The sequence below is a fragment of the Phalacrocorax aristotelis genome, chromosome 8 (genome assembly GCF_949628215.1).
Source record: "Phalacrocorax aristotelis chromosome 8, bGulAri2.1, whole genome shotgun sequence".
Lineage (NCBI taxonomy): Eukaryota > Metazoa > Chordata > Aves > Suliformes > Phalacrocoracidae > Phalacrocorax > Phalacrocorax aristotelis.
The window spans coordinates 28,520,033-28,544,522 of record NC_134283.1 but is presented as its reverse complement, the minus strand read 5'-3'; the positions used below and the strand labels follow the sequence as shown (position 1 = coordinate 28,544,522).

At 36.0% G+C, this 24,490-nt stretch overlaps 1 protein-coding gene across 2 annotated transcripts in view; it reads right to left on the bottom strand.

The window, feature by feature from the left end:
• The window catches only part of TENM2 (teneurin transmembrane protein 2), a 632,063-nt gene that overhangs the window by 526,303 nt on the left and 81,270 nt on the right, over window positions 1-24,490 (bottom strand). For both annotated transcript variants that reach the window (XM_075102131.1, XM_075102132.1), the window contains exon 2: window positions 14,095-14,385. In XM_075102131.1, the coding sequence (XP_074958232.1) occupies window positions 14,095-14,320 (226 nt within the window). In that variant the 5' untranslated portion in view covers window positions 14,321-14,385. The remainder of the gene's footprint in view (window positions 1-14,094; window positions 14,386-24,490) is intronic.

The window sequence follows — 24,490 nt, the reverse complement described above, 5'->3', positions numbered from 1 at the left end:
CTCCAGAGACATAGATTTTAATTCCTATTCAGAAACAACAGTACCGTAAACATGTCCAGGGCCTTAATTTATTCAATCATTTTGTGGAAATTTACTGTGCATTTTGGTAACAGCATTTTTCAATATGCTACCATATCTTTTCTCTTGTAGAACATTATTTAAGTCACATGAAGAGGATCTAAAGTAAATCTCTATCAATTTGAGCCATTTGTTTAATGTTTGCACATTCATGGTGTGAATGCAAGTGTATTTGTCTTTCCCAAGCCTGACAAATACACTAACTACTATAATGCCTCTGTTATCTGGAAGAAACTGAAAGCAACAGAGAAAAAGAGCATCAACTTCTCCTTCTCCAAGTATAGCTTAAATAATGAAAATATTCTTAGAACAGCCTTCAAAACCACTATATGTTAGGAAAAGCATAATTTTCAGGAAAACAAATTTGAACCTAAATTAAATTTGTATTCTCCCAATCCATTACTCCACAGCTGAACAAATTGATACTTTAGATTCAGTAACTGAATCAGTACTATTAAACAATATTTGTATATTTAACAACAGAATATTACAACTGTGAAAATCACCTCTTAATTTTGGGGTTCTTTAATTTGCCAAGTCATTCTATTTATTCTAAGTTGTACCTGTGCACATATACCTCATCTTGTTCGACAGGTAATCATCACATTTCAGAATGCCACAGTTTCTGTTATAGAAATATCACATCTGTATGGTTACAGGATACGTTGCCACACTTCTGATTTGGGTTTTTTGGTTTTGTGGGGGTTTTTTTTGTATACTTTTTCTTAAACTGGATACTAAGATCCTCAGCAGTAAAAGAGACAGGGGAGAAAAATTGGATAAATCCTATCCCATTATGTTTTTGCAAGCTGTAGAAATAATGAGAAAACACACAGATCAAGAGAAAATTCACTCAAACAATACTTCAGAGGAATTTTATTAACAATGACTGCTCTGCCTAGTATAGTGATGTCCACAAAAAAAAACCCCACCAAACAGAAAACCCCGTGTGGGACAGATACACTTGGATCAGGTATAACATTGTTATGCTGTCAAAAAAAAAGAAGGATGAAGATGAATTCAAGAGACTGAATTTAAGATGGAGGAGTCTGTCATGCAATAACAGCTTATACGAATTAGAAAACCGACATATAAACATAAAAAGCAAAGCTGACATACTTGATAACCACAAAGCCTGCTTATTCCAAATATACTTTCAATTACAGTCATTCTGGATTACACAAAATGAAAAAACAAGTTTAGGAAAGCGCAGTATTACAACGCTTGTCTCAGTTTCTATCCTGTCAATGTCTCAAAGCATCCCTACATGCAGTGGAGTCTCCCCAGTCTCTCGCCTGGGCAAACACTTGTGGTAAGAGAGGCAGTTTCACAGCTTCCAATCACGCAGCACATATTCCACCCCTGCACTGATACCTGGGGCAATGCAAGAACACAGAAAACATGTCACAACAGCTTCTTGTGGTTTGAAGCTGAATGTCATCATGGAAGTTAGACGTCTTCTTGAAGGGTCAATTCTAAAAATCAAGCTAAGTCTTACCTGTGCAATACTGTCTCTCAAAGGCAAATACTTGTGGGTAGTGGACTTTTTTGAGAAGACCTTAATATATTAATCCAGCACCTCATCTGTGTTGCTTTGTTGCAATTACCCCAGAATAGCCAATGCACAGTAACAAAAGCCTCATTACAGTTTTTTAATAGTAAAAGCAAGCACAAAGGTTCATTTCACTTAAGAAACGGTAGAGAAATGGGCAAACACAGATGAGAGATTGTTGCACTGAGTCAACAAGACAGAATCACGTAACTGAAGTACTGAAGACATCTAAAGCCACAATCTGTTGTGTACACAGTGATTTCAGAGAGCAAATAACATTTCATTTTTCTGTGCTGTGTTCTGGTTGAATCGTCCACATTCCAACAATCCTAAACACAAGTACAAGATTTTTGATGTATATTTCCAAGATAACATATATTTCCAAGTCCAAGGTTATTTTTTCTAATTAGGCTGCTGCTAGATCTGTAGCCAGTCTTATAAACCACCTTAACCTTATTTTAACTTTTCATTATGAAAATTATAATGTTCATTAACTTTGGAAGACACAGCATTACAGCTATGATGTATCATTCCTCACATTATTAACAACCTACTTTATAAACTCAGTGTTTGAAGCAGATGTGGGTAATAACGTCTTAAGAGCTTTCTCTTTGTGTTTGTAAGAATTCAGAAAAGAAATTAATAGGAGCACACACACTTAGTTGGCTATCCATACACAAATTTTTGTTCACTGTCATGATTTTAAAATTAGTGCCAAAATATAATTGCACCAAATTTAGCAGACTCGTTAGAAACTAAAACCCAAACCAAGAAACTATCTGACTATTACAACCCTCCCCATCTCTCCAACTCTTTGGTAGGATCACTTAAGCGAGAATGATGTCCAGATTATCACTGTTTGTGTCGTCAACTTTTAGCATATTGTGAATAATTTTCAAAGGTAATAGTTTCCCACAAAGATTAAGCACCATTTTAGCTTTGCTTCAATACTGTTCAAATGCCTCAGGCATTGAAAAAAATCCAAGATACAATTGGATATTGCTAAGAAATCAAATGGAATATTACTTATAAAAAAGCTTTTTGTTCCTGTAACTACATAATTTGAAATATTAATATGTTTATAATATTTAATACATCATCTTAAACTGCCATCTTTAAAACCGTATTCTATTAGAAGTCAGTCAAAAAAAGCTAGAATACTGTGCTAGACCAGCTACCACATTTGCAACCTGATGGTTGTTTGGGGTTTTTTTTGTGTTTTTTTTTTGTCTGTTTCTCTTTGTGTTGTTTTTGTTTTGTTTTGTTTTGTTTTTTTAAGATTATCACACTTGATAATCAGAGACTTAGTTATCAGAGACATTGTCTCTGGCTTAAGTAGCAAAACCTAAAATATTGGTATTTTTTACTTCACTATTTATACAAACTGGAGCGATTAGTGTATTTCAGAAGACAAAGTTGTACCAAACTGAATCATCCTGCAACTGAGCAATTACTATTTCATATAATGAAAATCTAAACTTCTTTCTAGCCAGCAGTCAGCAAACAACTTGCTGATTTCTAGCTAAAACTGATCAATTGCTATTCTACCTTTTTCACATGCAATACCGGAAAAAATACTACTGATGTTGGATAGTTGTTTAAATTTTCTTAACATCAGATATTTCTTTACATTTTACAACACCTGGTAGAACTGCCAAACTAAAAAAACCTTAGCTATAGCTCTTTGTGTAATCCCATCATACGTGAAACTTCCAATGAAGTTTAGGTCACACATGAATACATTCAAAAGGTGCTAAGAGAGGAAACACAGTGACAGTAAGTATGAAGATTCAGAATTTAAGAGTGGATAAATGAGCTGATAAGGAAAGAAGGAATAGGACAGTGACAGGCATGCAGCTAAAAGATGTTTACAACACTAGGAGTGGCAAGGCATACCTGGGCTGATAACGTGGATAAATGAAGGATGCAAGGAGTAGAACAGGATGGATATTGGCAAGATCTTCCAAGCAAAATGTTTATTAAGCTGAAGAAGCATCTTGCATGGTAATCAACAGAAGACCAAAGTTTGACTTTCAAAATTACACCGGGCAAACTGCAGTGAAGAGACATTTCAGCACTGATGATCAAACTGTTCTGCTCTTGTGATCTACTTCAAGCAAGTATCTTACTTTGAAAGTAATGACTGTGAAAACATTTGACTGTCATAAGGAAAACAGAGCTAACTAGCACCATTGAACCTGACGGTAGTTACACAGAGCTCAAATTAGAAAATCGTAAGCAAGACAACAGGCACTGTTTTTAGTATTATGTCAAGAACATTTTCAAGTGTCAAATTCAGTTTGCAACATCCAGTTTTTGACTAAAGTTCAGAAAATAGCCTAGTTCTTTACTGTGTTTTCCATAACATTTCCTTAGGTGGATAATTCCTCTCTCAATTTCCTGGACTTGCTCAAATTCAGCTAAAATTAAATCTCTTACTTTCCTTTTCACTGCTTTAAGAGGAAACAGAGAACTCTCTTTTTGAGTTTTAATGCATAAGCTTTCTGCATCCATTTTAACAAGGTTCTATCACACACACACACAAACATCTGAGACCCATTCTATATCATGTAAAAGAAATGGCATTCCTCAGAGAGGCTTTTCTCCAAACAGTTTTAAAAGATATCTTTGGATTCTGAATTAAACCGGATGTAGGGATTGCCACCAGCAGAGAAGTAGAAGTCACAAACAGCTATAACCCAAATATTCTAAGGAAGTGTAAGCAAGTAATTACAAATAAAACTGCTTACATGCATGCAACTTGTTTGGCAACAGCAGTATACCATAAGGAAAGCTGCTACAATTCATAACAGCATCTTGTAATAAAACAGCTTTATGCATCCTTCTCAAACTGTTTAGTGCTCAAATCTAATCAGATGGCTGAGTAAGCATTACGCTTTGGGACAGTAAATCTCTGTTTCCAATATGGTCTACATTCACAGACATGTACTTTGGCATTGACTGTAAGACACTTCCAGCTAAGCGCTCATATAAAAAAAATAGCTATATATAAAATATATCTGCATGCTGTTTTGTCTAGTCAGCTATCTAGACTGAAATAAGTTAGGAACCTTGCTCAACAGGACCTGACTGCTACCAGAAAAAGCTAACATGAAAGTAGCATGAAAGGGCTATCTTTATACATGTCACTGTCTCTTCAACATGTCTTTATCCACGTCACTGAGAAATATATGGCATTGCTATGGTACCTTTTGCTTCCTTCCGAGAAAAACAAGTTAGGAAAGTGCTTAGAAATGAGCAACAAATCTGAATTCAGGACAGACGATGACACTATACAGGCAGAGGCTTGAAGAGCTCTACCTCGATAGACAGGTAGAGCTCATAGGAAAGATGACTGTCTTAACTGTAGCATCTAATCAAATCTGTGAAGAAAAAACAGTGGGTTTATGTGTGTTCCAATAAAACAGAAAAGGACATCACCAGAGCAAATGGCTTGCAATTAAAGCGAGTTTCCAAAATCCAAAAAGAAGCTGGTATCTACTTTTAATGTGGAGGTGAACTCCCCACAGACACTGCTCACCAGTGGAAATCACGGACTTTCTGCCTGTTGATGTTTTTAAGACTCCAGAATGTGCTTCATTCAAGGAGAGATTACTGGGGTTAATGTGGAAATAATCTGATTAAAGTTAATGAGCCGCTGAATAGGAGGCCAAACAAGATAACTGGTAAAGCTTTTGACCTTAAACTCTGAATCCAGAGACAATATAAAACAAAAAGAACAAATAAAAAATGCTGGGTCCTGCTTACCCAATTATACTTGTGGCTCATTTTCTTTTCTACTAATTTTGATCCCTATTTATAGGTTTTAAATTAATTGGTCATCAGCACTTTGACCCAATTCCAAAACACCCATGGTTCTCTAAGGAAGAAAATGAGTTTTGGGTGTGGTTTGTTTGTTTGTTTGGACATCTCCTTATGTTTTTCTTACTAAGTAAACTGTGTGTATTTGGGTCCAGTCACAGTATTTGAAAAGCTTCTGAAAATCACATAATCCATTGAGGTATTAGGAGAACAAACAGGGACAAGAAAACAAATATAAACATAGTAATCATCACCACAGACCAAACAGTTATCCAACTGAGTCTAGACTTTAGTTCCCAACAATAGTAAGATATTTCAAAAGAACCTGGGGAAAAAAATAAGGTGTAAAAGACAATTACAGAATAAACACAACAAACACCTAAAACCTGTTCCCAATGCATTTGAGCTGAAAACTGACTTGCACACTGAAGCAGTGCAGAGCACTCTGGTGCTTAAGCCATCTTCCACACACTCCAAAAATATACAAATGTCTAATCTTTTCCTTATTTTCCTGAAGATGTGGCCCTCAAAAACATCTGGTATTGAAGAGTTCAACAATGTATCCAGAAAATAATTTTACATTTTAAATTGACAAAAAAAATTTTCAGATTTCAATTTTAAATATTTTTTTTTACCTCTGTTATGAGAAAGGAAGAGGAGAAGCAAATGGCCTAATTTCTTTTTACCAGAAAACAAGCTTTGGAGGGGTTCCCATGTTCACAGCAGTAACAAAGTGATACTCACTAATGCAAATTCTGGACCTCATGACTTGTGAAGACTAATTTTCTGGTACATGCCTAGGATGCAAGGACAAAGATGCCCAATTCAAACCCAGATTAAGTGTTAAATCTTTTTAAATCTGAGATTTCCAGAGTAACAGGTGTACTAGAAAAGCATCTGACTCTCTTCCTTTCATCAGTTTGAGAACACTTACAAGTAATCAGCCTCCCTTCCAAACTCTTCTTGCTGAAAAATATACCCTAAAAATATCTATGTTAAACTGCAGATCCTTATGAAGACAGGAATCCAGAGAAGGTGGAATATTTGCAGAATTTGTGCAAGTTAGCCATTTTTGTTAGTAGGATTAATCAAGTATTTTCATTTAGAGGATGTTATTTTAAAAAGAAAAATATTATTTCAGCTTCTTAGAGTACCTTATTTCCCTTTATGATGGATTTTAATATGAGAAAGAACATCCACATGGATGTGCCTAAATATTATAAACTTCTTAGAAGAGTGTGCACATGTGTGTCTGAGAAAATGGGGAAGGTTTTATAGGATCAGAAATTACTATTTTCAATATCCAAAGTCTTAGACTTCTATTACATAGCAGAGCCAAGGGATGAGGAGGAAAAAAAGTATATGAAGAACAGGATTTCTTCAACATTCACATAGGTCCTAGCATTATAAGGAGAGCAAACACTATTTTGAAGCTCAAGATCTTCTTGCTTGATACAAATTTGTAATTAAAAAGTATAGAAAGTATAATTCTTCTTAATTTTGAAGTGCTTTTGAAAAGGTATTTCCATTAAAATGGTTACTAAGCCTATTCTAGAGCAGAACTGCAGTTTTAAAAAAAATTTAGCGTGCACTAACTACCTGAGTTGGTAACATCTACTTTTTAGAAGTTGCCCTTTTATATCTAGTTCATATAATGTTCATGTAATTTTGTAAATGGTTAAAAAAATAGAATCTAGTTTAACTTAATCATCAACTAATGAGGAGTCCAGTAGAGCAGCAGTAAAAAAAAAAACCAAAGCTCTTTTTGGAAGTTAAATAACTGTTTAGAAGAAAAGGAGCATAAATCTATACATACCTATATATTTGCATCAGAAATCCCTGCATTCTGATTCTCTAATTTAAACTGTAAGCAAATACTGATTTTTAATAAGGATCACTAGAGAGAAACTGCCAAGAATAAAAATTATTTCCTGAGAGAAACTGTGTGTGTACACAGAATTCGCATATTATGTCTAGCTGTTTGTTGTTTATTCTACAAATACATATTAATATTAGAGTAGCACTGCGCTTTTCAGCACTGGCCATATTAATTATTACTAGAGTCCTCTGTCAGCATCATAGCTTCTCTATATAAAGTTTCAGAAGACAGTGTTTTATTAAATTCCAAGCGCATCTTTATTATGGTCACCTAGAACCAGATTGCCAGTAATACTTTAATTGATTACATTGTGTATTTAGCTTCCTAGTTGATTACATTCTTTCCATAGCAATGACATCTGAAATACTTCAACATGTTGTATTGCAATGGCCACCTCTGAATTGCTAGGTTGGAATACCTTGGACCGATGGCCAAGATGCTGATCTAGAAGCTGGTTCAACTAGGCAAACAGCTAACAGAGCAAGAGTTACATCTTCATTCAACAAGGCCGGGTCAGGCGGTCTGACTTCCCAATGGTTAGTTCCAGCAGATCTGAGCAACCAACCACAGGAGGCAAATTAAGTCCCAATGTATGAAGATATAAAATGGTGAAACACCAAGAAAGGAGGATTAGAGGGGATTGAAAGGTAAATGGAAAGCAAGAGATTATCAGAACAACCGATTTAAACTACCATTTACAAATCAGGGAGCTTGCTGCTCAAGGGGAGGGGCGAAACAAAAAACCAAAACCAACAACAACAATAAAAAAAACCCAAAACTAACCAACCAAACAAAAACAACCCTAACAAAACCACCACAAAACCCACCAAAGAGCAAGAGGAAATTATTTATGCATATGTACTTGGAAGTATCCCAAAGACTTAGAGTCTATTCCATGATGTTTCCCTAAAAAGCCACTTCTAAAGAGATTTCCTGTGACTCTAATATACACAGTTTTAGCTTAATTCCTATTTATCAGCAGATTTTAATACTACAGCTTAAAAGGCCACTTGACTGAATCTAGAGTATAAATGAAAGGAGGCACGTTAGATTTTTGGGTTAGACTTTCTTACGTTTTCCCTTCCTAAAAGCACACTGGGGGAAGCATGCAATAAAGGTTTGTACTTTTATTTATTTGCCAGTCTAGTAATGCTGCCACTTAGCTCCCTTATTAACAAAATCAACACAGATTAAATCACAGATGAAAAGTGTTTTCATGTTTTTAAACCATGTAACAATAAGAACCATATAATCTTTTATGAACTGGGGAGGGAGAAGGTAGGGGAGGGAGTTTTTATTCAACATCTTTGCTTTAGCAAATAAAGTATACGTATTAAAAGATAAATTTTTATTTGTCATTAATACCGTGCTTTCTAGAGAAGAGAAACTGAATGCAGTTGTCTCACCTTAATAAATACTTTACACTGGATTGCGGATCTCTTAGGTAACCATTAAAACCAAAGTAAATCTTGATTCAACAGCAATGCAAGTTACATATGTGTACCGATTATAACAGGAAATTTGCCTTGAGGTCTTTTTCCCCACACAAGCTACCCTACATCTGATTCCACATCAAGGGCTTCCTCCTTAAGATTCTGCCACCTGCCTCTAACCTTGGATTTTGTTTGATTATGTAAGTGCACGGATGTACTGAAAAGAAACATATTGCAGAATGCCACTCAAAACCTAATGTGACAAAGGAAAACTAAGAATGTGCTCCCACTCTAACCAGAGCACATGGAAAACTTTTCTCTAGCGACTTTAATCCAAATCTATATATACACTATTTAATTTTCAAAAGGTCACAGGTTCTGGAAAGAAACATTAAAACTAAAGGTAGTAAAACTCAGTTGGATTTGGAAGGGATACACTAATTTGAGCTTAAAAGTTGAGTATGACTCATGTTTGATGACAAGGTGACGAAAACTTCATCTTGGTGTTATTGAGAATACAAGCAGCGAGACAAAGTCTAGTTAGCCTAAGAACTTTTAACAGCAACTATCCCCTCTATAGAGCAGCCCATTAGTCGTTGCTGAACACAGCATACCTGACCACAATAACTTTAAATTTGAACAAGCTTAATCACACTCATGAAATGTTCTTACTGCAGTGTGGTTCTTCGAATGAGTCCCAGTAAATTCTTTGGTGACAGATTTATGATGTGAAGAACAAGAAGAGAAAACAGTATTTGTTCGTCTCAGCTATCAGAGCTGCCCTAGATTCATCAAACTGGTTTAGGTTGCTTTGGGTTTGGAGCATGGCCAGGGGTGTTGCTATTTTTCTTCTTTTTCCAAGAAACCTCTTCAACATATATATACATAGAAAAGATGCAGTATGAAATTCCTAAGAGGTGATGAGTAGTAAGGCATAGTAACACAACTTCATGTGGAAGAAAACTGAGTGCACTGCCTTCCCAAGGGCCCCTCTCTGAGGACTGTACTGTGATAGCTTAATTTTCTATTTGATGTTAATAAAAATACTGGACAACCTTAAGGGACGTTATAAGGGATTTATTATAATAATTCTCACCAATTCTAACTCCTGTTAGCATACCTATAGTGTTAAACAGGATACAAAAAGCACTCATTTTTAGGTATAAAACAATAAGAAAATTGAATTTGAGCTGATATACAGAGAGGTTTTGGCTGTTGTTCTTTACTGAAATTATCCTGCCATACAAAAGAGATGCTGTGACATACACAAAGCAATTCAACTGTGGTAAAAAAAATTCAAAATATTTCAGAATACTGTTGGGTCCAGTTAAATATGATTGGATTTTTTAGACTTATTAATAATAACTTCAATCATATACTCTAGTTTTTATACCATATCACAGAAGAGATTTACTGCCAAACTAGATCTGACCTGAGAATGAGAAAGCAGTCAATTCAGTATAACTATTGGCAAATAAATTTTGCATTAGCTGAAGCCTGGCATTTGGCTCAGGCAGAAAAAATCCATGAGCTATGAACACCAAGTGAGGAACTCTGGAATCGCCCCTTTGAAACTGGCTTTAAAACCCTTGGTAACTCAGTAGAGTGTTCTTTTAAGCACAATTTGGTTACAAAGTATATTTGAAGAAACGTCACCTTTCAAAGCAACCTCTTTAAAAAATGGTTTTCCAAAATCCTTTTTTTGCCTTAAAGGACATCTACCTTTATCATGCTGCATCAGCAGACAAGGTCAGAAAGAAGGTATTTTCTTTAAAAAATAAAAAAATTATAAAGTCTGATAATTGATTCTCTTTGGTGGAAAAATACACGGCCTACAGAGAAATTCACATATTACCAGATGACTGTAAAATATTGCAAATATTCAGAGGTGTCAGAACTATTGTCAAGCTTTTGACATAGCCTAGCCAAAAGTAAGAAAGCTTCTATTAATCTTAAAATACAATATTCAAAAAGGACTCCTCAACTTTCAATAAAACTTGTAATGTTTGAATGCTCTCTCAGATCCACCAAAGGACTATTTTTCAGATCAAGTGACTAATGAATATCCAGTGCAGGTATTGAATTACAAATACATTTCCATCTATATTAGGTAGAATGTAAGACAAATTAGTAGGTCGAGCATGCACTGGACCTGTCATTTTAGCCAAGAATCTGAAAACCTGTTTTAAAGACGATCAGAAAATAAGCTTGACACAAAAATACTGCACCTATTCTGAATGACTTTGTACAAATACTATTATGGGTTCATTAGAAACAGACTTTAAAAGGGGAATTTTATTACTTAGAAAAATTACAGGTAAACATCTTAGGAAAAGCACAGCAGATGTAATGCCAGACTAAACTGCTTCATGTAATATATATTCATGTCATCCTTCATGCCTTTATACCAAAACTTCCAAATGCCACACCAGAAAGTGGCATCTACGTCCAAGAGGAACTTTCTTGGGTAGGCACATTTGTCAATGATTAGCACAAAAATCTTATTTCAAAACATGCAAACAATGACAACATTTTTAAATTGTATATTCAGAGCTAAACTTCTACCACTATTCAATTTTCCTATCCAATGCTTTATTCACACTAGCTCAAAGAGTTATTTATGCTTTGTAGATCTGCTTTTTCGTGAAGAATGAGACAAACAAGTCAGAACAGAAGGACAATAAAACACTAAAGCGAACCAAGAAGATCTGTTTCAAACTTCTGAGCTCTGAATACAGTTTTTGTTATTAGCATTTCACTGTTGAACCATCATAAACAAAAATGGAAGTAGTACAACTCGGTCTTGCACTTAACAGATTTTCAAAACCAAGTAACATATGAGCAGGCAGCAGCTAAAACCAACTGCTTTGGGCAGTTCCAGTGCCATGGTTAAACCAGATCCTTTTCAATAAGTCAACTGCATATAGTTTTACTAACAGAAGAGACAAAATATTGCAGAAAATATCTATGATTGCTTAAAAAAATATGTCAAGGTTTTTTTTATAATAGAAGAATACAAAATTCTCTAAAGACTATTTATTTTAAGCATGTTTATTTCCTACAGAATTTAATCCCATCAAAACACCCACTCAAATTTAGAATAAATTTACATGCATAAATTCCTAGATGTCTGCAGATGGAAACTGCATGCATAAGATGTAATGAACAGTATTTCCTACTATATTAACCACATTTTTATCCATATAATATTAATGTAGAAAGTGAGAACGTGTACCAAGTCTTAACCTAGATCTACTTTCCCCATTACCTCAAATTTCATGTCAGTAGAGGAACTTTACCATCGGAAAGATACCAAGTTTTCAAATGTGAAGAATCATCATACAGACTTATTTTCTAAAGAAATTTGCTTTCTGAACTTAACTAAAAGCAGGAAAATAAGGAGTTACTGCTCATATTATTTAACACAAAACCTACTTTAGCTCTCTAAAATAAACATTATTCATCTAGACATAACAACACAGACTAGAAGGCGGGGGTGGGGGAAAATAAAATCTTCAGAGCATTTCAATTCAGTCACCAACAATTTGCACTCCCCTTCATAAAGAGGGCAGATAAGAACACATTAAGAGCAGGAGGAGGATGAACAGTCGTCAAATCAGTAATCAAGAGAAAAAGAACACCCTCATGAAATGCCGAATAATGACCTGGAAAATAAAATGAGGCACTTGAGCTGAAGCATCAATCATCCAGATACGGAAAAGTAATATTTAGATGACTCCTGTACACAAAGGCTGAACAAACCACAGTGCAAATGGCTCCAGTAGCTCATATGATCTAGTTACAGTTTGATGCATTATCTGTAGATAAATCCCTACAACCAAAGAAAGACCCTAACAAGAACAGAGGTTATCTCAGAAAATAGAGCTGGGTGTTTGAGGGACCAAGCACAACGCAAACACTTCCAAATGTCAGTACACAAATGTTAGAGAAACAAGGGATTAGACAAGGGTTTAATTAGTGATGCTAATTAATAGATATTTTGCTTTAAAGGTGAAGACAGACACTGACTGCTGGCAGAATGCTTTGAACAAGTTGCATGACATGGTATGAAGTATAAAAAATGACCTTTCATTGAATGATCTCCAAAGAGCTGATAACTTAGAATAGCCTGAGTCACAATATTAGAAATGTGTAGTAGAGAACTAATATACGCCATTAACAAGCACATACATAAAAATGTAGTTTCAGCAATTAAAGATGTACTAGATAATTTACCTTCCATTGAGAGGGCCACAAAGGGCTATACGTTTATGCCTCAAAACTGCCTATATCTTGCTTGATACAAACCACATCTGACTCTTCAACTGAAACTAAACCAAGTAATTTATTTTAAGAAACATATCTAGTTGTCGACTGAGTGACAATTTAACCAGGCTATTTGGTCAAGTTAACCAGATGATTAAACATGGTTCCTATGAAGCAATGTTCACTAATGGTTTCAAGACACAGACTTATGATTTATTCAAACAAGTAAATACCGGAATGAGAGTAAGAATGTGTGTTACAGTGCAAAGGCATAATCACAGTTTTTTTCAACCAAAACCATTTAGATTGTTAATTCATTAATTTATTGGACATAACAGGTATTTAAAGAGAGGAACATCTTACAAACTAAGAGATTACTTCACCTCTCTTACAAGTTCACACAGGCAGTTTACTTCCAATATTATTTCTAAGATCTCGATGCTGCAATAACGTATTACAGCCCATTATAAAAGTAATTAGATGGGTTTCCTCCTTCCGGTTTTTATGAGGTGAAGGGTAAGCAGTAAGGGTAAGCGGTGACAAAATGAAGTCAGAGCAAACACAATTCCCATCCCCCCATTTCGAGTACAGAGCAATTAAGAACAGCAAAGGAATTCTGAGGCACCTGATTAAAAATGAGTATGTGTTAGCCATATGGGGTTTTACCATAACAGTGTTTTAGTTATCTTTTCAGTACAGGTACTCTGTTTAAGACAGGCAAGTTGAGGTGAAAATGCCGTTATTATTTCTAAAATGAACCTAGGAAACAGAATACGGAGGTAGCATGTTGGCCAACCCTAAGATCCATGACCAATATAACACCTGGTTAAGGGTCACCAGCATTTGTGTTTCTCAGATGTTCTGAACGGTGTATCCTGGTTTGACCCATTTACAAACAGTGAATTCCGACAGCATCAGAAATCTGAGAAGAGAAATAGCTTCCTAATTTAACACAAAACAGTTGAAATAATGGTCAAATGGCATCCATTCTCCTACAGTTCTTTCATTCAAGCCCCTTATAACAGAATTACTGTAAAAGAAACCAGTTCTGACTTCAAACATACCTTGCCTTGGAAACTCATCTGACTCCCTGTGAACCAGGTCAGAAACTCGATTTCCGTAGTGCATCCTGGTGTCATGATCATACGCCTTCAGTGTCTCACTTGAGCTGTAAGACTTCTGAGTTGGTACTCTGCAGTCTTCACTGTCCAGTGAAGAACTTGTATAGCGACATTCCTTTCCGCATCGGCCCCTCGTCAGAGAACGGTGTCTTCTATCTTTTATATCCATTATTCTGAGTCAGGTAGGACGTTTTCAAAAAAGCCACTCTTGTATTTGGGGTAAGTCACTGCCACCTAAAACCAGGAAAGGATAACAAAAGAGTGAGCAGTGTTGCTACTATTTTTTTTTTTAAATCTACTTTCCCTGACTTATCCTTGAAGAACAATGCAGCACAGATCAAGAAGAAAGAGAAGACCCACATGATGCATCCTTAGAAATTGATATAATTGACCTCAGTGGGAAGGGGGAAGAAAATCAAATGCTGTAGAAGAACTGCATTCTATCTAAATTATCATCTCATTGAAGAGTTTAAAAAATAATGTTAAAACAAAAACACTGTTATCTTTTGATTTTTGAATGAGAAGTGATAACAACATGGAACTGACAGAATAACATTTGTTCCTGCTTTGCAATAGTACAAAGAAAAACAGCTTTAATTATTTCCGTTCTTCCTGCAGGCAGACTTGCAATTAAGAATGAAGCATGCAGGATTGTTGCATAGAGGACATTATACCTATTCAGCATTAATGCATTACAAAGGCGTACATTATCCTTTAACAACGCGTTCACATGAGGAGGCAACTGATTTTATTCATAAAATATGGATAACATAATCCAAGGCCCTGTTCTGAACAAAAGGTTGAACAAGGTATCTCCAGAGGTCCTTTCCAGCCTTGACATTCCTGCATTTTTATGATTATCTGAACATGCTTTGGGAATGGGCTGTTCTTGGGCACCACAGAACATGACTAGATGCTCTTCTTCACAGTCCCTTAAGATGACCAGTTTATCCATCTCAGCAGTTGGAGTTCTTCAAAATTGTGCAAATATCTTCTTGCTCACTGGACCAGAAAGAGATCGATTCTTAACAGTCTGCTTAATTAGGATGCCCTTACTGTGGCATATATGCTTTAATATATGCACAGTTAGCATGCATAAACTGCAAAATGAAAGAAAGTGTGGAAAGCAAGAAATACACTAAGCATGAGCACCCTAACCACTGGGGTACTAATTATTTTGAGTTGGTATTTGTATGTATATCTTTCTCTCATGGCATCCTATGCCCAGGTCTTTATGAGTCCTGAGGAATCCTCGTGACAAAATTTTTTGCTGGAAATTAAATCTTCCCATGCAAAAACCACCCAGATTTGCTAACAAGCACAACTTGGAACAAAACCTCTGCTTTTCTATACATGCATGGCTAAACAGGTGAAAAAATGGTTTTGGCAAATGTAGCTGGGAGAGTTGAAGACATTTTCTTTCTCATTGTCCCCTCTCAGTTCATGTGCCTACACGAAAGCCCTCCCAGCAGAACAGGAGCAGGTCCTGCAAGCCAGCTATACCCAGTCCCAGGCCAGTCTTACACTACCCAAAGCACTGCAACAGTACAATTTCACAATTTCTTCTGCCGCCTCTGCAACCAACGTAACAAACTCCAGCAAAAGATGATAAAAAACCCAGAAGACAGTCATGTCGTTCGCTGCTGTAGTTGTTTGCACCCGTAGGAGAGGAGGTCATAACACTGGTGTAAGTATTGGCTAAATCATTGCTTTTTGGGTGGAATAGATTATGCCCCTGAGATAGAATAAATGTACTTGGCCAGAGGAGCTAGTGAACTTGAGAAGAGGTTTCTTGGCTTCATTTAGACTCTGACATTTAGACTTGTTGTGGTTTGTTGGTTTTTTTTTAATTTATTTTCTTTATTTTAAAGAAGAAAGTTAGGTAACCAGGAGAAACAGCTGCTTTAAGACACCCACTGGTATTCTGCAATCTGTGAGCAATAAAAAGTGTAAACATGCTTACTTTTCCCTCCTTTTTCTCTTATTTTTAACTATGATGGTACATTTCAGAGGGGGAGAAAAAAACACCCCAAAAAACACCACACACAGAAAAGCCAAAACAAAACCCGAAAATGTTCAGCACTTAAAACTGGGAGGGTTAGTTTTGAATTTTAGATTAAAGGGAAAGGCAGCCTCCGTATACACTCCCATTTCTCACCTCTCTGAACATCTAGTGGCTAAGCTGACTTCTCTATATCTGAATTATTCAGTTCAATTCTTTGGTCCTGTAATATTTATTAAACTGTAAAGTATGTTAACTGTCAAGCATGTTAACAGTGGTGGCACAAACACTTGCTTGAAGTTTGAGGAGATATATGATGGTTTAGATTAACAACACCTGACTCTTTGATCCCTGTTCAATATTATCTCATCAAATTCAGATATCAATACATCACAACTATAAAACACATAAACAGATAATATACAGTACAGTATTGAGCAAAACCTGCCAATTACTGTCTGGATGTCTTCACTCTACTGTTCAATACAAAAGCCTATTATTCCATATGAAAGTATTGTCTATCAGTTCAGAAAAACAAACAGCTTTTTGTTTTTATGATTGCTAAATTCAAGCTGTCTGGCCTGATTTCTATGTTTTTTGAAAGAACATTTAATTACTTGTTACTATAGTTAAAAGAAGGATTTACTGTGACCAAGACAGAACTTCTGAGTATTTCCATGATATTAGCTTATTAAAGCATCTTCTCAGGCAGACAAGATTTCTTCAAAATTGTTCCTTCAATAAACATTCTTTTGTAGAGTTTTGTGCAATTACCCTACAAATATAAAAATAAAAGGAAATAGTAAGACAATGCTCTAACTGTTGATAATGCCAAGAACTATCCCTCAGCCACCCTCATGCAGAATGCAAGGCACAATGTCTGCACTGTCATTACCGTGACAAGTCCAACAGGTTAACACAAGAAAACCAATCTAGAAATATGAAAAATACAGCTTTACTTTGACCTTTCTTAAGGAAAATCTCGTTACAAGAATCAGTCATCGTAATAATTTGGTGAATAACTTGATCTTTATAATGCTATACTATTAAAAATATCTTGAACTTTACTAAATTTTAAAAGATGCTTAAAAATATTATAGATAATTTGAAAAACATTTTTATTGGGGTTTTTATCCAATGACCTGTTCATATTTATTACAGTACCTCTATGTTTTTTTCTGATTTTTCTATTACTTGAGGACAAACCCCAAGCACCCGAGAGTTAATACATTTACCTAAATGCAACAAAGTATTCTCATAGATTCTTCTCTCCTCCTCATCTTTGCTTTGGGGATTTGTATGAACAAAACAGTCCAGCAAAAAACAGTTCCATAACATTGTCAACAAACCACTCTTAAAAATCAGACAAGAATGTCACCATCTGTGCCTTAAAATATGATGAAGTTGTAACACTCCTAGAAAATTTGTTTCACATTTTGCTCATACTTATCTTAACTAGATGAAATACTGTTTCAATTCAACGTTAAACACCTTCCCTGTTAGACAGTCAAACCTTTATGTAATGTATTCCAGGAAAGGTAAAACGCGATAGCTTTGGTTAAGCAAAAATAATGGTGATATTCAATTTGAGTTTAAAATTCCTAGTACTCTTTGACTTGCCTGTCTCAAGGGCACTCTGTGAATGGCTTATTTTGAGTAACTGACCTAAAGAGTAACTGATTTAATAATTTCTTTTGTTTCAAAGGATTCCACTACAGCTGCTTAAATTCACCCACTTACAGTACAGAGTAGTACAACCACTAACAACTGACAACTGTTTTTCTCATCTGTCATTGTTTTAGTTATGTATGAAGCACTAACAGGAGCCCCATCTAACTTTCTGAATAAGGTATTTATGGATTGCAAAAGGGTTGGACAAGTTTCCAAGGTGTGCAGTCTCAGTTGATCTAGACCTTCCAAGGATAGTAAACCTAAAGCAATAAATGGGACATGCCATATTTGCTGCTGGTGCACAGACATATGTCGCATGTGGTGCAAGTTACATGTGTCTAATAAACTTTGGACTCACTATTCACCAAATGCAAGTTTTCTTGTGTTCATGTGCAGTAACTCTTTACCTGGACACAACTACAGCAGTGATAACAACAGCATAAGGGGTAACCATGGGGTACTCCAAGGTCATTAAAAAGTTGTATGAGGAGAGGAGAAAAGAGGAAGAGGAGAGAGGGAAAAGAGGGAGAGGCAGGAAAAACATTTTTTTTGTTTAGGGTTTTTTTAAAAATTGACCACTTCTTTTTGTGTTAGCAAAGTCAAATCAATAGGAGGCATGAAGGGAGGACTCAAAAAGAATTTTAATGGCTTAGCAAAGCCTACGCTAAAACTCCTTTTAAATCTGAAGTTGATTTGTACACTGATCTTAGTTAAGTTATGTGTGTTTCTTGCATTTTCTAATGATCCTTTATACTATTAAAGCATACATGGCCATTAGAACTGCCACTCACAATAGACAGAATGCAGTAATCACTTGGAAGTTCAAGAGAAAACAAAGCACTTCACATTTACTTTGTGCCCCTAAATAACCTAGCACAACTAGATCAAAACATTACAATAGTGCATACGATATTAGAAACAGTCTTTTTTTCTTTTTTTTTTCTTTTAAAAGAAGTAGTACACCATGTACCAATCTGTTCATTAAAAAACAGGTCTCTCAAAGCCTGTACTTCTTTTCATCATCAACAATTGGAAACAGGCTTGTGATTTAGAGATTCAAATGCTGTTCTCATTATTTTATGCAAAGACTATTTTTGAAATGAGAAAATTCAATAATTCAGCTTTGGCACAGTATAAGTTTTCAGGGAATAAATAAAAGGGTTATTTAACAGCTGTATTTTTTGCTGATTTTAGTATTAGTGAAAAAGTACATCTCTACATCTGGATCACTTCTACTTTTTTAAAAAAGGCAATAAATAAAAATCAATTTTAAAATGAAATACTGGTATAGTATGTATACTTTGTTAGATGAAATAATGTTGGTGAACAAGTATGGTGGTTTTGATTCGGGCCAAAAGTCGAAGTACTTGGACAGTCCATTTAGTGTAACGTAATAATGTAATCTCATTTTCCACTGATAAGTCTTTCTTCTGAGTTTTTGCATTTTTTCCCCCTCTCCAAATACTGAATTTTCCTTTTAGTGTAACTACGCTATGTACTGTGTTGCAAATTAGATGTATTTAGTATGACATGTGAAATAGCTATTTCAGAACAGTTTTGATGAATGATTCAAGTTTAAGCAATAGAATACATACAGTGCTTATAGGCATTCTGTGTTGTTTTACTGCAGAGAAAACCAGCTTTTTTCCTTTTTTTTTGTTTCTTAGTAAATAAAAGCTATAGAAAGTATTTTCAGACTAAGGGCAGTCAAAATTGTAAACACAACAACAGAATCAAACACTGTGCCAAATATTTAGATTATATATGTATTTTTATCTACTTAAATATACATATTTTTATTTCCAGACTATCTTCTGGTATTTCTGTACTCCAGGAACTTCTTATAAATCCCAGAACTGTTTAAATCTATGATTAAAATAACATCCCATTAAGAAAATAACATGCCATCAAGAACTGATGAAAAGCCCAAGAGCTATGAGACAGCTAACAATCTTAGTCTCACATCAGTCACTGACTGTGAAGGATTAACCCCTTATTTTCCACTGAGTGTTGGGCAGTCATGGTTGATACATGTGAGCACATCCTCTTCTCCATACCGAGTGCCTTCAGAATCACAGTTAACCAGTTGACAGTGAAGAAAAATGGGGAGTTTCTTTCTTAACGATACTTTGTCGGTTGAAAAAGCAGCTCAACACACTTGGATACAAATTCCTAAATGTTATTAAATGTGGCTTCTGATTTATGAACCTCATAAGTTGGGGATGACCAGAGATTCAGAAACTGTACCTGTAAAATCTCACTATTAGCTAAGCATCTGCCAGTGTTCAAGGTCTGAGGTAGAATGTGGCACAAATGAATTAACCAATTCTTCATTTTCATTTTATCTGCTATGAACTGTGAGCTTCCCCGCCTGAGAACGACACGAGAAATAGCAAGCTTCACAAACACATGTGATAGGTTCCAGAGAAGGAAGAAAAACATCAGCCTTTAAGCCTCCATCACACAAAACCAATTTAGTGCCTCTATTAGCCCACACAGTGTATTTACATGATTTTTCCTGAAAAGTTTTTATTTTATTTATTTATTTTTTATTTTTATTTTATTTTTATTTTATACTCACTAAAATATTATTTGCATTCTATATATTTCAGTAGCTGGTCATCAAAAGAGTATGGCAACTATCATGTTGATTCCTGTCCTAGATGTTACACCAGCCTTAGAAGTAGATTGCATCATACTGATTCAGAAAGGTGGCCATGTTTTTTAAAAACACGTGACACAAACAATCAAAAAAGTACAGACATCTACAAATAGCAAAAAGTTTAACTCATTTTTCCTTATAAGGGCTTATAAACTCACTCAAATTAGTACTTATTAGAACATTATTAGTCATATAAATGAGGATGAAATGACAGCTACGTCCTAGATGCACAGGGGTAAAACAGTAGAAAGAGTTGAAGGAGAAATAAAGAACAGAAAGCGACAGTAAAAACTTTTTTGTTTCCTGGAGTTTCTCAGCCGTGTGATTTTTTTCAAGTTTTTCCTTTCAGAGAGTGTTTCCTTCTTTTCTGAATGAGGCATTAATATCCCCCCCTATTCCAAACACCGTCCAAATAAAAAAAGTAGATGTTTTACCCTGGGATAACATAGGTCCACTCCTAACTCAAACCTATTTAAAAGGTGGCTACAAAGATGACGGAGACTCCCTTTTTACAAGGATTCACAGGGAAATGATGAGGGGTAACGGCTATGAGTTACTCCTGGAGAGATTCCGACTGGACAGAAGAGGAAAATTTTTCACAGTGAGAACAGTCAGCCATTGGAATAATCTCCCCAGGGAACTGGTGGATTCCCCAACATTGGACACTTTTAAGACTTGGCTGGACAGGGTGCTGGGCTGTCTAGATGGTGCTTTTGCTAAGAAAGGTTGGAACAGATAATCCTTGAGGTCCCTTCCAGCCTGGGATTCTGTGATTCTATTTACAAATATTCATTAGTTCAACAAGGAGAAGTGGAAGGTCATGCACCTGGGAAAACATAATCCAGGAGTGCAGCACAGACTGGGATCCACCTGGCTGGAGAGCAGCTCTGTGGAAAGGGACCTGGGGGTCCTGGTGGACAGAAAGCTCAACATGAGCGAACAGTGTGCTGCTGCAGCCAAGAAGGCCAACAGGATGCTGGGTTGCATCAAAAAGGGCATTGCCAGCAGAGATAAAGAAGTCATCATCCCACTCTACTCGGTGCTTGTCAAGCCACACCTGGGGTACTGTGTGCAGTTCTGGTCCCCGCGATACAAAAAGGATGTGGACAGGCTGGAAGGGGTTCAGAGAAGGGCCACCAAGATGATCAGAGGACTGGGAAGCTGCCATACAAGGATAGGCTGGGAGGGCTGCGTTTATTCATCCTTGAGAAAAGGATGCTCAGAGGGGATCTCATCCCCATGTACCAGTACTTGAGGGGCAGCTGCAAAGAAGATGGAGCCTCCCTTTTTACAAGGAGTCACACGGAGAGGACAAGGGGGAATGGACACAAGTTGCTCTTGGGGAGATTCCCAATGGACATGAGAGGGAAATTTTTCACAGTGAGGACAGTCACCATTGGAATAATCTCCCCAGGGAAGTGGTTGACTCGGCCACGTTGGACACCTTCAAGAGTCATCTGGACAGGGTGCTGGGCCATCTTGTCTAGAGTGTGCTTTTCCCAGGAAGCTTGGACTAGATGATCCCTGAGGTCCCTTCCAACCTGTGATTCTGTGATTAGGCTTTAGGACAGCCATGAGAGATAAATCTGTATTATTCTTATTCTACAGAAGTTAAACACTGGAAAGATAAGTGTCCAAGCTGAGGTCATACAACGAGTTTGCTGCACACTGGGAGTCACGAGACCCAGTTTCTGGTTTCCTGCTCACAGTATAATTCCTATCTACATAGTTGCATCACTCTACACAGTCAGATAAAAAAGAAAAGTCAACTTCTTAATATAATTACTTAAAATTAGTATAGCTAAGCAAGTTCACAAAATAGATTTGAAGATCAAATATGAACTGTCCACTTCAAAAGACTGTTTGCTAAAAATAACTACCTAAAGAATATCATTACTCTTCTATTGCCTAGAAAGGACAAATAGTACTATAATCTACTGGTAAAATGCTGTGAATAAAGAAAGGTAGAATAATTTATCATTGCATAATTAACACAATGCAGTTAAGCATGCTTTAACGATTCTGTATAATAGTTTCCTATCACTAGAGAATACTTTTAAATCAGGAAATAATTGTCTAAATAATTTTTTATTAAGTCTTTGATCAAACTGATCAACATTTATAGAAGGGAGATAGATCTAAATGCAATGAATGACAACTTACTTTATCTAATTGTCCATTGGTGATGTTCTTTTTCCCCCTCTAATCATAGGGTAGAATGCTATCTTTAATTAAGTTAATGGGATTTTTCACCTTACTAGCAATAGAGCCAAGACACCAAGCTGGTTGGAGCACAAGCTGCGCTCCAGCCATTCCCTCTCTCTTTTGCTCTCACCAACGCTTAGTCATTAGTTCGTTTAATTTTTTACACACGTTTTCCACTACTCTGTCCTCTTGTCAGGCTCCTCTGCCTTTCAATTTTCTCAAAAATCTTATTTATTCCCATAGTTTCAGTTACTGATTTGAATGCTCTTCCTTTCCACCCAGGCTAATCCATCCGCGGTCTCTGAGAACTCCTGGTCACTGTGCTTCCACATTAGACTCACTGGTTTTGATTTTAAACATATGACTGTGCTATACAGTTGGAGAAATGTAACTGACAGGAAAGGACTTTTCCTGCACCAAGCAGGTCCAATGCCAAGAATTTAAAGACAGTTCCCTCCTAATTCTTCTCCACTTCCATATATAAGACCATTCTTTAATTCTACACCTGTTGAGCACCTTCATTGCTGCTGGCTATAGCAGAAGCTGTATCTCTGGGTAAAAGATCAGCCAAAATAAAACCATTAAGAACGCACATTTCATTCCTGCTTAATATTAACAGATGAACACACTGTTAAAGGGGAACTTTTCCAGAACGTGAGATCAAGCAAAGTTCCCATGTACATCTCTTCAGAGGATGTTATTATAAGATGATGTTGCTGAAGAGGTTTCTCAGCTATTTTCAAACCTTTACAAGAGTATTCTCAGAACTCATCAAATGTAGTAAACATGCCAACAGTTATGAGTTTATGTACTTTACTGGTCATTTCAGTTGAGACCACCTGCTTTTGACTCGAAACTTACATCATTCTCCCTCATTCTGTGTAAGAAATACTCCCCTTCTTTCTTTAAAACTTCCATAGGATCTTTCCTGCCTCAATTCGATACTAACAATTTTCATACGTTCATTAACAAGATGCTTTAATGTGCTTTCTCCCTGCTAGCAGTGTCAAAGTAGGAAAGTATTCTTTGAGGAAGGTTTTACTAGAGACCATTATTAAGGCTGTATAAGCTTATCATGGTAATAAAATGCAACAATATTTTTAAATGCCTAATAGTATTTTGTAGAATTTCAGTAAAGACAACTATTCCCAGTTACACAAGTAAATAACCCACTCAGATAAGCTCTGATACTCCTCTCTATTGGGCAGAAAAAAGGAAAGAGGAAAAAAAAAAAAAAAAAACGAAAAAAAGAGTCCTTTTTTTGTGTGTAAACTATTAGCCTTACTCCTTGGGACCTCTCTGCCTTTGTAAACACATAGGTTTTATCAGAAATAACTTCTCAAAGCAATCCTTTGTTTTAAATGTTCAAAGTGAGCTAAGAGAAAGTTAAAGGGAACAAAGAAATATGAATGGAACATCATGTTAACACACAGGAAATAGATGACACACTATCTCAATGGCTTCCATAAAAGAATTTTCTGAGGCATTTTAAATTCTATATTGCCTCAGCCAGCCATGAAACTTGGCATAACAAAGTAAGAAGGCTGCACCGAGTTTCTCAGCTACAACTACACCTCAAGTGTTGTTGCATCTTTCAATGAAGGAAAAGTAATTGCTTTATAAAAATTAATTAAACCTCACAGCAAAGGATAAGATGAATACAACTACTGTATAAAATGACCAACTGTAACTCAAAATCTCTGATGTAAATTTCCAGTATCCACACAGCAAGGGGTTGGCAGGAGCAGAATTGAGGTCATGTCACCCTGAAAGCTGGTCCACCCAAACCTGCAGTGCAA